We start from the raw sequence: 15,788 nt of genomic DNA on the forward strand, positions 1-15,788 counted from the left end.
AGGAAGCCAGGGAGACTAGAGAGGACCAACTGAAATGAACGCCATTCTAGCCCCCCAACTCGCAGCTCTGCACCGGAAGGTTGAGCCACAGCAATGGGTCATATTGCCTCAACGGCAAAAAGCCTTGTAACCCTCGCTGGAGTGGCAAGCTTTCCAAAAAAGGAGAAAAGCCAAAGAAAAGATAGAATGGAAGAAAAGATTGAAGAACCAATTCGGCTAAGTTCTGGAGAGAAAAAGGGAAGTCCTCTCCAGAACTGGGAAAAGAAGCATGTGCAAAAAATCTGGCAGAAAAAGCCAAAGTAAAGCATAACATCTTGCGAAGACATTGAGGAGAAAACACGGAGGAGGGAGAACAAAATCGTTACAATTGTTACAATTAAAAAATTAGAGATAAATACCTACCCTGAACTATATATCCAGTTGAGAGGATGCAAAATTGCCAGGAGGAGAGAAAGCAAGCAGTTACAGAGGACTCTGTGAATCTTTAATTTACAGATAGGGGAAAAACATGAAAAGACTGTATGTTAATAGAGGATGGGCTACCTCACTTCATGGAATTAAAACCTTGCTCCTTCAAAGTATGAGTTCAAAACTGTGATAAAGAGGAAAAAATAGCAAAGGGAGAACAATATAGTTGTTCTCAAATAATGGATAATATAGGTTACTACAGGAGAAATAAATAGAAATCAAAACACTATCCAGGAAAACTTGTTGTTGTTTAGTCGTTTAGTCGTGTCCGAGTCTTCGTGACCCCATGGACCAGAGCACGCCAGGCACTCCTGTCTCCCACTGCCTCCCGCAGTTTGGTCAAACTCATGTTCGTAGTTTCGAGATCACTGTCCAACCATCTCGTCCTCTGTCGTACCCTTCTCCTTGTGCCCTCCATCTTTCCCAACATCAATCTTCTCTTCTCATGAGGTGGCCAAAGTATTTGGAAAAAACAGTCCAAGCTTTGGAGGAGGCAGTTAAGAGAAAGAAAGAAGAGAACCGAAAGATTAAAAGGGATCAAGAAAAAATGGAAACAAAGATAGCCACTGTAAGAGAAATTCTGGAGGATACAGTAAATAATATTGCACTTCTGGAATTAAAACAAAATGACACAATGCTTCATCTGAGAGGGATTCCAGAGCATCAGAATGAACAAATCAGAGTTAAAAGGAACCAGGAAAAGAGATTTCTGATTTTTTGTCAGTCATTTAAAATGTTTGAAAGGAAAGATTTTTTTTTGTTGTATTGTTTTTGTTTATGCTTTGTTGATGTGGAATGTTGTCAGAAAAGTAAATAAATATAATATATACCCAAAATAATAATAAAAACAAAAATAATAGGAGATGGAGCAAGCTTGTTTTTTCCTACTCCAAATGGTAGGACACGAACCAATGGCTTCAAGTGAACAGAAATGAGATTCATACTACACATCAAGAAGAAGTTTTTGACAGCAAGAGCTGTTAATGGAATGAAATCCCTTGGAAGGTGCTGGAATCTCCATTCTTTGAGGTTTTACGAGAGAAGTTGGATGGCCATCTATCATGGATGCTTTAGTTGTGATTCCTGCTTTGCATGGGGTGGACTAGATTACACCAGGGATCACTTCCAACTCCACAATTCGATTATTCTGTGATTCCGTGATTCACGATTCTGTGAATTTTTTGATGAAAAGTGAGCTTTGACTTCTGACAGAAGCTTTTCCCACAATCCATGCACTGATATGGTTTCTCCCCTGTATGAATTCGTTGATGGGTATTGAGATGGAAGCTCTTACTGAAGCTCTTTCCACATTTCACGCACTGATATGGTTTCTCCCCTGTATGAATTCTTTGATGGGAAGTGAGATGGGCACTCTGACTGAAGTTCTTTCCACATTCCACACACTGATATGGTTTATCCCCTCTGTGAATTCTTTGATGAGTATTGAGATGGGAGCTTTTACTGAAGCTCTTTCCACATTCAAAGCAATGATATGATTTCTCCCCTGTATGAATTCTTTGATGGAAAATGAGATCGGTGCTCCGACGGAAGCTCTTTCCACATTCCACGCACTGATAGGGTTTCTCCCCTGTATGAATTCTTTGATGGGTATTGAGATGGGAGATTGTACTGAAGCTCTTTCCACACTCCATGCACTGATAGGGTTTCTCCCCTGTATGAATTCTGTGATGGGAAGTGAGAGAGGAGCTCATACTGAAGCTCCTTCCACATTCCATGCACTGATAAGGTTTCTCCCCTGTATGAATTCTCTGATGGGAAGTGAGATGGGAGCTCCTACTGAAGCTCTTTCCACATTCCATGCACTCATAGGGTTTCTCTCCTGTATGAATTCTTCGATGGTCTGTGAGATGGGAGCTTGTACTAAAGCTCTTTCCACATTCCACACACTGATAAGTTTTCTCCCTTGCATGAATTCGTTGATGAGAAGAGAGAGTCCTCTTGTCACGGAAGCTCTTTCCACATTCCACACACTGATAGGGTTTCTCTCCTGTATGAATTTTCTGATGGGATGTGAGATAAGAGCTGGTAGTGAAGCTCTTTCCACATTCCACACACTGATAGGGTTTCTCCCCTGTATGAAATCTTTGATGAGAAGTGAGAGAGAATCTGCGACTGAAGCTCTTTCCACATTCCACGCACTGATAGGGTTTTTCTCCCGTATGAATTCGTTGATGGGAAGTGAGACAGAAGCTCTGACTGAAGCTCTTTCCACATTCCTTGCACTGATATGGTTTCTCCCCTGTATGAATTCTCTGATGGGAAGTGAGTTTGGAGCTGTCCCTGAAGCGCTTTCCACATTCCACACAATGATAGGGTTTTTCCCCTGTGTGAATTCTCTGATGGGAAGTCAGGTGGTAGCTGTCCGTGAAGCTCTTTCCACATTCCATACACTGAAAGGATTTCTTTCCAATGAGAATTCTTTGCTGGGAAGTGGAATGGGAGCTCTGACTGCTGCTCTCTCCACACACCAAATTTTTACATGACTTCTCCACTCTGCAGATTTTGTCGTGGTCACCCTTGTTTTCGTTTTCCAATTCTTCAGAATCTGAAATGGAGACAAATAGGGATGAGAGCCTCAGGAACAAATGGAGAAGAACTGAAAAGAGTTGGGTGTGTGTTCATTACCCCCTTTTTTGCCATTAACCAGCATATTTATTATTAGATTCTGATGGGTTTTTGAATGTTGCTTTGTTTGATATAAGTTGTTTATTTTAAAGTTATTGTACTTTTCATATTGGATCAGATTGCTATTATTATTATTATATTGCTTTATTGATTTTAAAAAACATAACAACACAAAGCAATCAACAGAGAAAAGAAAAGAAAAATCAATCCAAAATTGATACTTGTGGACTTCCAGTTGATAGTGACAGCATCACAGTCGGAGGTCGGCGGACCTCGGTGCTTCAAAGGTGGGGAAAACCGCTCCAGCACAGTGGACCCCCTTGAAGAACCCCAAATTGAGCATTTTGGGGGCAAGCTGTCTGGCAGGCGCCAGAAGCAGGCTCCCCCCTCCCTGGCAAGGCTGTTTTGAGCCCCCAAGAGCGAGGGGGTAGGAGCCGCGGCACATCAGACTGGGAAATGCCTCTCTTGATGCTGGAATTGGCATCCCAGACGGATCAGTGAGACTATTGTGACATCATAATTGAAAGGAATGTGTTTACCTCCCAGAGGCTTTCAGCTGCTTTGCAGAAAGGAGATCTGAAACAAGTTTGACAGTTAACCATTAGGAACTTTAACAGTTCTCTTTATGAAAAGTTACAAGAACTTAAAGTAACTAAAGGACTTTAAGATGATATTTTGCAGCCAGTCTGGATACAACATTAATGCCTAGACGAGATTGGAGATACAAGTTGCACCATTTCCTGTTTTCCATTCTGCTGTGTCCTTGAAGGCGCAAAAATGCCAACAGAAGAATTTGCACCTGGTTTTCAAGAGACTGTTTAAAAACTTTTGTGGGAACTTGAAAGTGGGATGAAAAAGAATAATTTACAGATTGAAAGGATAAAACAAACTTTTCAGGGAAAGGAAATATGTGAGGAAACCTTGGAAAGGGAATAAAAAGGTGGAAATCTGATGACTTTGTTATTAAGGATAAGGCGAAAGTTTATCATGAAGAAAATGAAAATGAATTTTACCAAGACTTACTTGCTATGGAACATTGTTCCCCCAGAGATGGGAGAACAAGACTTATTCATGGAACAGGATCCCCGCAAAGAACAGAGACTACAAAGAAGATGCGATGGGGCAATTATCAGAGATTGGCAAGCTAGAGACTTGATGGAGTTAGGGGGGCAGCAGGGTGGAAAGAAGGAATTTTGGGTTTTAAAATGTCAGATTGGGAGTGGTGTAAAGTGTTGTTTTTTTATGGTATGGATAAATTTTGTTTGAAATTGGGCTGTTATTATGGAACTCGCTGAACCAAATGGGAGACCCCGAAACCAGGGGGAAGAAGACGTAGTATAGTTAATTAAAAGTATCAAAGTTATTTGGGGAAAATAAATGAAATGTTTAGGCCTGTGGCGATTCTTGGAAGTGAATTTTGGCTAGGGAAGGAAATATAAGATTAATTCGATTGAAATAAGATATTTGATTAGTATAAGACAAATGTATTCTATGTGAAACTAGATATAGCTATAGAAGGAAGATGTACAGTGGTGCCTTGCTAGACAAATTTAATTCGTTCCGCGAGTCGCTTCGTATAGCAAAAAATTCGTTTTGCGAAGCGGCTCCCATAGGAACGCATTGAAGTGCGGTTTACCATAGGGTGCCTTGCAAGACGGGGGGAAATTCGTCTTGCGAGGCACCCTATGGGACAAAAAAAAATCATCTTGCGAAGCACACCATAGGAAACTTTGTCTTGCAAGTCTCCATTGAAATTGCAAAACGCTTTCGTTTTGTGAGTTTTTCGTCTTGTGAGGCATTTGTCTAGCAAGGTACCACTGTACAGTTATTTTTGGATAGTTGGGTGATCTTTCGCCTCTGTTAGTCTCTTCCGTCTTGGAACCTCTCGGTGGTGGTGGTGGGGTTGGGATAGGAGAGGTGGGATGGGTGGGGAGAGGCCCAGCTGGAAAAAGGGCCACTTCCATCTGTCTGTATTCACCCTGGGGACTCCTGGTGGCAGGGGGAGGCCCAGGGATGGGTGAGATGGGAGGGGTGAGAAGTAAAATTAAAGGAAAAATAACAAGAAAGAGGACAGCATAGACATATGAGCAATTAAAATAGAATTTTATTTTATGAGGAATTTAAAATAGAGTTTAGGTTATTGAAAAATGGTAAAAAATATGAGATATGAAAACTGCTAAAGAATATTTTAAATTGAAAATCAGTAAGGGATCGGTCGGGGAAGTCCACAAGATAATGACTAGCAAAGAAGATGATAAGCATTATGTATTTGTATGTTTTTAAATTTGTTGTTATGTGGTATATTTTGTGTTTTTCTTAGTATTTTTATTTCTATATTTTTTTCTTTTTCCATTTTCTGATTGTTATATTTGTTTTATGTGTGTATTCATAAAATGATTTTTAAAAAACAAACAAAACAAAATTGATTCTTGTTACAGTTAACAAAATTGTAATTAATTTGCACATGACTTTCAGCCCACCCCCATGTGGTTCCTAAGTTAACATTTATTAACTACACACTTAACTTTGTATTTCCTAAATTGTTTCAGTTATATTAATGTAATAAAATTCTCTAATTTCATGCAGAAAGGCAATCCAGGCCTGCCAATGGATTTATATTTTTACAACGTTCTTTTAGATAGACTCTATATATGTCCCATTCTCTATTAAATATTTGGTCAGTGTCATCTCGGGATCTTGCTGATAATCTCGCTAATTCTGCGTATTCATAGAATCAGAATAATAGAAGAGACCACAAGGGCCATCCAGTCCAACCCCCTGCCGAGCAGGAAACACCATCAAAGCATTCTTGACATATACCGCATCTTCTTAGAAAAGAAACATTTAAACTTTTTTAAAAAAAGTTCGTTGTATATTGTTTCCCAAAATTCCCTGATATTTTTGCAGTTCCACCACATGTGGATCATGGTGCCCTGCGCATTCCTACATTTCCAACAAATGTTTGACCTAGATTTATACATTTGGGCCAGTTTTACAGCTGTTAAGTACCACCTGTAGACCATTTTTGTGCAATTCTCTTTTAAATCGTAACATGCAGTGAATTTCAAATGCTGCCTCCATAGCCTCTCCCATGATTCCATTTGGATGTTATAACCAAAATCCCTGGCCCATTGTACCATTACTGATTTTACTTCCTCCTTGACCTCCCAGTCAAGGAGAAGCCTGTACATTTTAGAGAGTGGTTTATTTTTTGTTTCAATCAAATCTTTTTCAAGTCTCGAGAGTTCTGTGGAAAAGCCGTTCTTTTTGTCATTTTGGAAGAAGAAATGTGCACTGTTTTAAGCTGTCTCGTTTTTGCAATAAATCTTGGAAAGGACTTCTGTTTTTTGAGTCTTTGGTACTTTGCTGAGGGGAAGCTAATTACAGTTCCTCAGCTGCTTAGTCACCTACCCTATTGATTGAACTTCTGCCTGTGCCACAGTAAAGTGAGCCAGAGTTTTGCAATTGAAAAACCTTATCGGTTGAATTTCTGTGGTACGATAAAGTACGCAATGCTAAGTGCACCTGGTAAAGGTGGGATTGGACCTCCTTGGCTCCCGCCCGAGGGTCGCTTATGGCATGAAGAAGCGGTGGCAGAACTACCTTCGTGATTTCTGTATTTCGTACACGTGTCTGAATTCCAACCCCTCTCGCACAGTTCCTGTCTGGATAGGGAGGGACAAGGGGCGAGGGGCAGGGAGTGCAGGATCCTGACATGAGGTTTGTCACACAGAGGTATTTGTTGAATTTCCAGCCAGATAGGACGATCCCACAGGGAGCCTTACCAAGAGAGGCCACGATCCCACGATTCTCCTCCATGACGTCCTTATGCAGAGCTCTCTGGTCAGGATCCAGCAACGCCCACTCCTCGTCCGTGAAACAAACAGCGACATCTTCAAAGCACACTGGACCCTAAAAGAAAAAGGGAAATGTCCTTCTCTGAGACAGCAGAAATATAATCTGCTACACAATGCTCTGCTTTTTCCTTCCTGTAAATTGCTGTCTTGTTTCAAGAGGATTGCATTGCTGCACATTTTAATTATGGGTACCTATTTCAACGCTTTAATTCTTTTATTCAGCTTCTAATTATGGGTATTCATCTTTATGCAAATAGGTGGTACTCCTCCTTGTGGTTTTCAAGTCATTCTCCCTACGTAAGCATTCCACTTTCCCAGATGGAAGGATCCACTTTCTCCTCTCCTTGGGTCCTGTTCTGAAGAGGATCCTTCCCAGTGCCCTAGAGCCAAATTCCAGGGGTTCATGGGGGCATGGAGAGGGGAAGGAGTGGGGAGAAGGCCCCATTTTGCAGCAGATGGGGCTGGCTAGGTGAATCCTGGACACTGTTGGTAATGGTATCTCCAAAGCTTAGAAGCCAATTTTTGTATTCAGTGATTAATAAAGATAGTAAATAAGCCTAGTCTGGATGGCCATCTGTCTTGGCTGATCTAGCTAAGACTCCTGCAATGCAGGGGGTTGGACTTGATGACCCTTGGGGTCCCTTTCAACTCTAGGATTCCATGAAAACTGCAACTACAGATGAATCCTACAGGTGACATTCAGAAGGCTTGTGGGATTCAGAAAATCCCACAGTTCACAGCTGGAGTAAACTCTTTCTTAGCAACAGGTAGGTAGCCGTGTTGGTCTGACGTAGTCGAAACAAAATAAAAAAAAAATCCTTCCAGCAGCACCTTAAAGACCAACTAAGCTTTTTATTTTGTTTCTTTCTTAGCAAGAACACAATACGGACAGACTTGTCTGAGTTTCAGGCCTAATAAGAACAGCAGCTCATTCCCGGAGGGTCTGTCAGTTTGCACTGTCAATCAATCAATGGACTAGTTGTCTAGGTGGAAGTTTCTTTAGTGTGGAAATATATGAAAAGTGAGATTATATAGTACAGTTTGTTGAGAGTGAAGGCCCCCAGCTCCCCACACCTTTCCAAGTCCCCTCCTCTCTGGGGTTTCTTGAAAGCGATTGAACAGTGCGCCAGAGTGCAGCCTGCCTTTGCTCCTCCATTGTCAGACGCCTCCTGGCTCTGAGAGACAAGCAGGGAGGGTGGCTTCTGGCAGAAGGAGAGGGAGCCACCGGTGGCTCCTCCTTCTCCTGACTCACCTCTGCCTCTCAACCTCCCTCCTCCCACTTGCCTCCTTCCTCTTCTGCCTCTGATTCTGGGCTGCATTCTGCCACAGAGTCTCCCAGCTCACTAAGCCCTGTTACGCCTTCAGCTTCTGACACCTCCTCTTCCCAGGCTTCTCCCTCTTCTCCCTCTGACCGCTCATCCTTCTTCCACCTCCACTCCTTGGGCTCTGAGCCATCTTCCCTTCCTGGTTCCCCGGCTGCCTCCTCCCACCATTCCTCTGTGCCCAACCAGTCCATGACATTCCTCCATCCCTCAGCCTCTGTCCCCACAAGGCAGCTTCCCCTGACCTGATCTGGTTCCACAGCCACTGCTTCCCTTCTGCCCCCATGAAAAGGTGAATAAGGAGGTCTTGCTGGCTTCATTCTGTCACCTGTAAGAGAAAAAAATAAGATGAACAAAACCCTCAGATGAGTTGGAAAAGCAACAGAATGAGACAATACGGAGAAAAACCACCTTCTTCCTTACCCAGTAGCCTCTCTCTGGTGTCCAACGGAGGCCTCTCTGCCTCACAGGAATCCAGGTCCATTTCTGCAAAGAGATCCTTTTCCTGAAAAAGAAACAAGGATTCAAAACAGAGAATGGGGAGAAATATTTTAAAGAGAATGTCAAAGACTTGAAGGGTGTGAGTTCTCATTCCACGGCTGCTTTCCCAGAAAATGGATGGGCCATTAGGAGAGCATTGTGGGATGTTCTCTGTCCTCTTTGGAGCCCCTTGGGAGTATCCAGAGGAAAGTCTCTCTCACCTGCTTTCTCTGTTTCTGCTTTCTCTCCTCTGCCTGACTCAGGAGGAAACCTTCGGCCAGGGCCACCGCCTGGGAACTGGTCTCCGCTCCGCATTCCCTCACCCAGCTCTCCATCTCTGGGGGAAGGACAGCCAGGAACTGCTCCAAGATCACCCGGTCCAGCATCTCAGCTTTTGTGTGCCTTTCTGGCTTCAGCCACTGGTGGCAAAAGTGGTAGAGTCGGCTGCAAACCTCTCGGGGTCCTTTGGCCTCCAGGCAGCAGAACTGCCTCAACTGCTGGCTCTGCACCTCTGAGCGGAGGGTGTCCTCCTCACCCAGCATCTTCTGCACAGAGTTTTCCCAGAATCCCCCACTGTTCCCACTTTGGATGGCATGGCCTCTTCCCGCTTCAGGGCCAGCTGAGTCTCGGTCATCCATCTGTGGTCTCAGGAAGCCTCTGCGAGACTGGAAGGAATCCTTTTGTCTTCTGCCAAGTTCTCTGTCTTAATGAGAAGCTCTAGCAAATCCTAGAAAGCGAATACATTGTTACAGAATTGTTTTTATTATTAGTATCTTGTTTTTGTTTTGTTTGTCTGGTCATGTTGTGCGGATGCTTGAGGACCGTCTTCCAAAGCAACTATTCTGCTCCGAACTTAAAATGGAAAGCGTAATGCTGGTAGTCAACAAAAGAGGTAAACACTGACAACTGGGAAACTGGTCTGCGAGTGCTCCAGTTGGAGAACAGCCTTGACCAAAGGTGTCCTGGGCTTTGAAGAAATGTGCTAAGAGGAAGGCACGCTTGGCAAATCCACACTGTGATCAACTCCCGCCTGGAAACCAATGTCCCCACTGTGGACGGACATGTGGGCCCAGAATTGTCCTCCACAGTCACTTATGGACTCACTGTTAAAACTCCCTGTTCATGGAAGGCAATCTTACTTGGCAACGAGCGATAGAAGAAGAAGAGGAAGAGGAAGAGGAAGAGGAAGAGGAAGAGGAAGAGGAAGAGGAAGAAGAAGAAGAAGAAGAAGAAGAAGAAGAAGAAGAAGAAGAAGAAGAAGAAGAAAAAGAAGAAATTTGGTCGTAGCACTTGCCTACTCCTGCAGTGGTTAAACCTTCAAATATTCATGAAAAAGCAATCCAACATTGGATTGACACCGTTCCAATGCTGTTCTGCTCAGAAGGAAGTTGGTTACCAGAGGAGGAACTTGGGATATGGCTAGCCATAATCCCTGAAGCAGGAGACCCCGTACACAGCAACCCTTCTGCCTGGGTGATAATCACTGCTGGTCTCTGAGGGCCAGACAGGTCACCATCTCAAGAACAAGAGTGGATCCAACCTCCAAGGACTGGGGACTTGGCCAGGACAACAGGGGCTTCTCAACTTGGCTGGCAAACAGCAACATGTATATATTTTCCTTTGTTTTACTTAATGGGTGTAAGATGGAAGTCAATGGAGGGACAGGGCCCTCCCAGTTTGTGACACAGATGTGATGTATGTATGACCTTTTATTGAACTTTGTTTCCCGTCCTTTCTTTTGTGTCCCATTTTCCGCCCCAGGAGGAGCTTCCGGCTGCAAGGTTCTGCGCCACAGAGATGCCTCGCTGCGGAGAGAGCGTGGGTCACACGCCCCATTCTTCCTTCCCTTTGGTCCTAGGGCTGCTCCTTCTCTCCCCTCTCCCCTCATCCTGCAAGGTCTTTGCAAGGAGACTGAGGAAGCAGCCGGAGGCTTTCAACCCCCACCCCACCCCACCCCCGTTCAGCCTTGCAGGCCTGGGCAGGGATCACCACACCTGGAAGCACCAGCCCACACTTGCAAAGGAGGCCGTTTCTTCAGCATCACCACCCCTCACTCACCAGCTCAGTCCCACCCCCAGCAGTGAGACACAAAGGTGTCCAGGGCTTTGAAGACACTCGATCTCAGGACGCAAGGGAGAAACGTGCTAAGAGGAGGAAGGCACGCTTGGCAAATCCACACCGTGATCAAGTCCCGCCCAGAAACCAATGTCCCCACTGCAGAAGGACGTGTGGATCCAGAATTGGCCTCCACAGTCACTTACGGACTCATTGTTAAAACCGTGTTTGTGGAAGACAATCTTACTCGGCTATGAGGGATTGCCAAAGAAGAAAGAAGGCAGCTCCCAGTACGATTCCAAGGAGAATTCAAAGTGTTTGTGTTGGCCTTGATAACCCTCAACAGCCTTGGCCCAGTATACCTGAAGAATTGTCTCCACTTCCATTGTTCTGCATGGACCAGCTCCGAGGGCCTTCTGGCAGTTTCTTCACTGCGAGAAATGAGGTTACAGGGAACCAAGCAGAGGGCCTTCTCAGTAGTAGCGCTCACCCTGTGGAACACCCTCCTCTTCAGTTGTCAAGGAAATAAAGAGCTACATGACTTTTACAAGACAGGGGCAGGGTATAAATAAATTGTTGTTGTTGTTGTTATCATTATTAGAACCAGGGCTAGACTGAAGCACAGCCCAAACCATAAGCTTTCTGGAGGAGGTGGAGGGGAAGAAGAAGAAGAAGAAGAAGAAGAAGAAGAAGAAGAAGAAGAAGAAGAAGAAGAAGAAGAAGAAGAAGAAGAAGAAGAAGAAAGCAGCCTCTAGCCCTCCTAGAAGGAAGATTGCAATGCAAAATGTGGAGGCAACTGAAAGGATTTCTGGGAGGTGAACCAGCCTGGTTTCTCCTGCTTCCCAGTCAATGCATGAAGTCAGTACTAACTGACAAGGGAGTCATTTGTATCTTGTGAAAGAGGGATGCTTGGCTCTAGTGGGGGTCCTCACCCGGGGGACCTCAGGAGTTGCTCCCCACCCACCCCCACTCCCCTGCTTCTGTCTCATTTTCTAGCACTTGGACTCTCTGCCATTCCCCAGACAGACTCCTGGGGTGGGGTCCCTTTTTCTTTGCTCTGAGGGCCAGGTATGTATCTGGCCAACCCCCTGAGGGCCGAGTGGATGGGGCCAAAGACACCTCCCTTGAAATTTAGGCAGGTAATTTATTATAATTACAGTGGTACCTCGCAAGACGAATACCCTGCAAGATGAATTTTTTGCAAGACGAATGCGTCTTGCGATCTGATGAATTCGTTTTGCAAAAAATTCGTCTTGAGAATCGCGGTTTCCCATAGGAATGCATTGAAATTTCATTAATGCGTTTCTATTGGCAAAAAAAGAAATTTCAATGCATTCCTATGGGAAACCGCAATTTGCAAGACGAATTTTTTGCAAAACGAATTGACTCGCGGAACAAATTAAATTCGTCTTGCGAGGCACCACTGTATTCTATTAGATAGCTTAACACACACACAGCCATTGATGCCAAGGTCCCTGGAGTCTCAGTGAGTAGCAGCGCCCATTTCCTGCTCGGCTGGTTTCCCAGCAAGAATCCCTTTGGGAGAGAGAGGATGTGGTCTGGGATTCCATGCTCTGGGTGCGAGGGGATTGCTGCAGTGGCCTCCGTGTGGAGCTGCCCTTGGAGACGACGGGGAAACTGGTTTGCAATGCAGCAGCCAGACTATGGGCTGGGATCCCTCTCTTCATTCCTGGCCTTTCTCTCCCACCTTTCCTCCCTCCCTCCTCCTAGTGGGTCTTTTAATGGGGGGGGTCCTAGTCCCCCTCCTTGTCCAGCTTTGGAAAACCATTTGCACATGTTCCCTCTGTTGTGCAATGACGCGGAGAGACGTCACACAGAGTTAAAGTCCTAGGGACTCCTTTGTTTGAAGAAGGGAGATTTGGGGGGAGTTTGGGATCCTCTGATCTCCAGGAAGGAGAGCCTTGCAGACCTGCACCCCCCCCCCGCAGGACCCTCTCCTCCCTGACTTGGGCTTGTCCCCCCCAGGCACCTGGGACCCCCCCCGTCTCCCCACTGCACCCTCTTTTGGAGAGAGAGAGAGAGAGAGAGAGAGAGAGAGAGAGAGAGAGAGAGAGAGAGAGAGAGAGAGAGAGAGAGAGAGAGAGAGAGAGAGAGAGAGAGAGAGAGAGAGAGAGAGGAGACTCACCCGACCATCCCAGGAGTGAAGGGACAGCGATGCAGCCCTTGCAGGAGAGACACCAAAGCAGGGAAGGAGGACTGGGGAGGGAGGGAGGGAGGGAGGGGCCTTGGCTCTGGAGGACCTGGACCCCCCCCCTTGATTCCTGTCCTCTCTAGGAAGGCAGCTCGGTTCCCTTTAACCCTTGCAAAGCCGAGTATACCCAGCTCAGCCCTCTCTCGCTTGGCTGAAGCTCAGATTATTATTATTATTTTATGCATTTTATGCATTTTATGCCCATATATCCTTTTGGGGGTGAGGCTCTTGGTTGGACTCTGAGCATCTCCCTCTATTGGCCGGAAACCAGAGGAGCAGCTTGCAGGGAAAAGGGCTTTGCAGGAATTAAGGACCCTCAGGAGTGGGAGGGATAAGAGGGGCTCCTAGGGTCATCTAGTCCAACCCCCTGCAATGCAGGAATCTCAGCTCAAGCATCCATGGCAGATGGCCGTGCGGTCTCTGCTTAGAAACCTCCAAGGAAGGAGAGTCCACCACCTCCCAAGGGAGACCTTTCTCCTGCCAAACTGCTCTTAGATGCCCCTCAAGGCAGCGGGTCCTGAGTTCTAGCCCTGCTGAAACAATCACACTGGCTACCAAGGAGGAACCAAGCAAAGTTCAAAATAAATGGCTCATATTTTCAACATGAATGAGCAATACTTTTTAATGCATGCTTTTTATGCTTATACACAAAAGTATGCCATTTCCCCTTCCAGAAATCCTGAATTGCTAATTCAAGGGACTAACAATGGATGGTGGTTGCTGTTAATATTTATTAACTTGATTTTCCGCCCTTCATCAAGAGATCTCAGGGACGTTTAAAACATAGAATGTATAAAAAGCAGGCAAATGACGCCGTTCCTTTTTCTCTGCCTTGTCCAGGCTACTCTTTCCCTCCATTAAATTCATTGTGTGCTGAAGCAAATAAATCCATCAAACGTAATCAAATGCTCAAGTGCCAATCAACATCTGTTATGCACTATATAAACCTTGTTTTCCAAAGCAGGTTCTATATTTTTATTTAAGTATTCTGTATTCTGATAGTGAAGAATTGGAAGACACAAGAATTACCAACAGTGGAAGACTGGCAAATGAAGATGATGGACTTTATGGAACTTGCTGAACTGACGGGGAGACTGCGTGACCAGAGAGAAGAGTCGGTGGAAGAAGATTGGAAGAAATTTAAAATATATTTTAAAAAATACTGTAATATTTGAAATTTTGAAATGCATTTGTTGTTATAGGCTGTAGGTGTAGAAGTAGAGATTAGCATTTAAAGAAATTTATGGTAATGGAATTAAGCAATTAATGAGAGAAAATTATGGTAAGGATAAAATATATAATATGGTTAAAATAAGGATTTAGAAAACTGCTAAAGATGAGGTATAATGAAACTCAGATAGGGGGGATTTGAGGAAGTGACCCTAAAATATTTAGGAAATTATATTTGAAAATGAGAATTTATGTATTTTTATGTGTTTTTGTTGGATTTGTATTGTAGTGTTATGTTTGTTTTGTGTTATTATAAAACGAATAAAAAAATTCTTTAATTTTTTTTTAATTGGCCTCAGCTCCAAAGGCGCCCTCCTCCATTCGAAGGGCTTGAGGCTTCCTCCCCTGAAGGTCCCAGGCAAATGCAGATAACTTTATTCAGCCAGATCAAGGGAAGTCATAGTCCCGCTCTATTTTGCCTTAGTCAGATCCCATCTGGAATCCACTTCTGGGCACCAAAATTGAAGAAGGATGTTGACAAGCTGGAAGGTGAGCAGAGGAAGGCGACCAAGAGGACCAAGGGTCTGGAAACCAAGCCTGATGAGGAACGGTTGAAGGAGCTGGGTATGTTTAGCCTGGGGAAAAGGACCCTGGGGAAAAGAGATCCGTCTTTACATATCCCAAGCGCCATCACGTGGAAGAGGGAACAAGCTTGTTTCCCCCTGCTCTGGAGGGTAGGACTCGTACCAATGGCTTCAAGTTATAGGAAAGGAGATTCCAACTAAACAAACGGTCTGTGAGCACCTAGAAAGGAACGCTGTGATCACTAAAAGTCAGCATGGGTTTCCGAAAAATAAGTCATGTCAGACTAATCTGATCTCATTTTTTGACAGAATTACAAGCCTGGTAGATGAAGGGAACGCTGTGGATATAGCCTATCTTGATTTCAACAAGGCCTTTGACAAGGTGCCCCATGATATTCTTGTAAAGAAGCTGGTAAAATGTGGGCTAGACAATGCTACCATTCAGTGGATTTGTAACTGGCTGACTGACCGAACACATCAATTACTCCTCCTCATCCTGGAGAGAAGTGACTAGTGGGGTGCCACAGGGTTAAACATCTTTATCAATTACTTGGATGATGGGCTTGAGGGCATCCTGAGCAAGTTTGCAGATGACACCAAATTGGGAGGGGTGGCTAATACCCCAGAGGACAGGATCACACTTCAAAATGACCTTAACAGATTAGACAACTGGGCCAAAGCAAACAAGATGAATTTTAACAGGGAGAAATGTAAAGTACTACACTTGGGCAAAAAGAAAGAAAGAAAGGCACAAATACAGGATGGGAGACACCTGGCTTGAGAGCAGTACATGTGAAAAGGATCTAGGAGTCTTGGTAGACCACAAACTTGACATGAGTCAGCAGTGTGATGCAGCAGCTAAAAAAGCCAATGCAATTCTGGGCTGCATCAATAGGAGTATAGCATCTAGATCAAGGGAAGTAATAGTACCACTGTATTCTGCTCTGGTCAGACCTCACCTGGAGTACTGTGTCCAGTTCTGGGCACCACAGTT

At 44.6% G+C, this 15,788-nt stretch overlaps 3 protein-coding genes across 3 annotated transcripts in view; 2 read left to right on the top strand and 1 right to left on the bottom strand.

Annotated features, from left to right (window-relative positions):
* The window catches only part of LOC148686099 (uncharacterized), a 580,325-nt gene that overhangs the window by 433,583 nt on the left and 130,954 nt on the right, over positions 1-15,788 (top strand). The gene's annotated exons all lie outside the window — the stretch shown is intronic.
* The window catches only part of LOC118078417 (uncharacterized), a 295,133-nt gene that overhangs the window by 77,875 nt on the left and 201,470 nt on the right, over positions 1-15,788 (top strand). The gene's annotated exons all lie outside the window — the stretch shown is intronic.
* Positions 463-9,495, bottom strand: LOC132592069 (uncharacterized). Its single transcript, XM_060274154.2, has 5 exons — positions 8,995-9,495; positions 8,717-8,798; positions 8,539-8,621; positions 6,900-7,026; positions 463-3,034 (listed from the first exon to the last, which is right to left on the bottom strand). Exons 1-5 carry the CDS (start codon positions 9,409-9,411, stop codon positions 1,611-1,613), a joined length of 2,133 nt encoding a protein of 710 aa, XP_060130137.2. The 5' UTR covers positions 9,412-9,495; the 3' UTR covers positions 463-1,610.

The sequence above is a fragment of the Zootoca vivipara genome, chromosome 4 (assembly GCF_965207765.1).
Source record: "Zootoca vivipara chromosome 4, rZooViv2.hap1.1, whole genome shotgun sequence".
In the NCBI taxonomy this organism is placed as follows: Eukaryota; Metazoa; Chordata; class Lepidosauria; order Squamata; family Lacertidae; genus Zootoca; species Zootoca vivipara.

Coding starts and splice junctions, on each gene's coding strand:
- LOC132592069 (XM_060274154.2), bottom strand. CDS start 9,411: ATGGATGACCGAGACTCAGCTGGCCCTGAAGCGGGAAGAGGCCATGCC. Junction 8,799..8,994: donor AGCAGAAACAGAGAAAGCAG/GTGAGAGAGACT, acceptor TTTCTTTTTCAG/GAAAAGGATCTCTTTGCAGA. Junction 8,622..8,716: donor CACCAGAGAGAGGCTACTGG/GTAAGGAAGAAG, acceptor TTTCTCTTACAG/GTGACAGAATGAAGCCAGCA.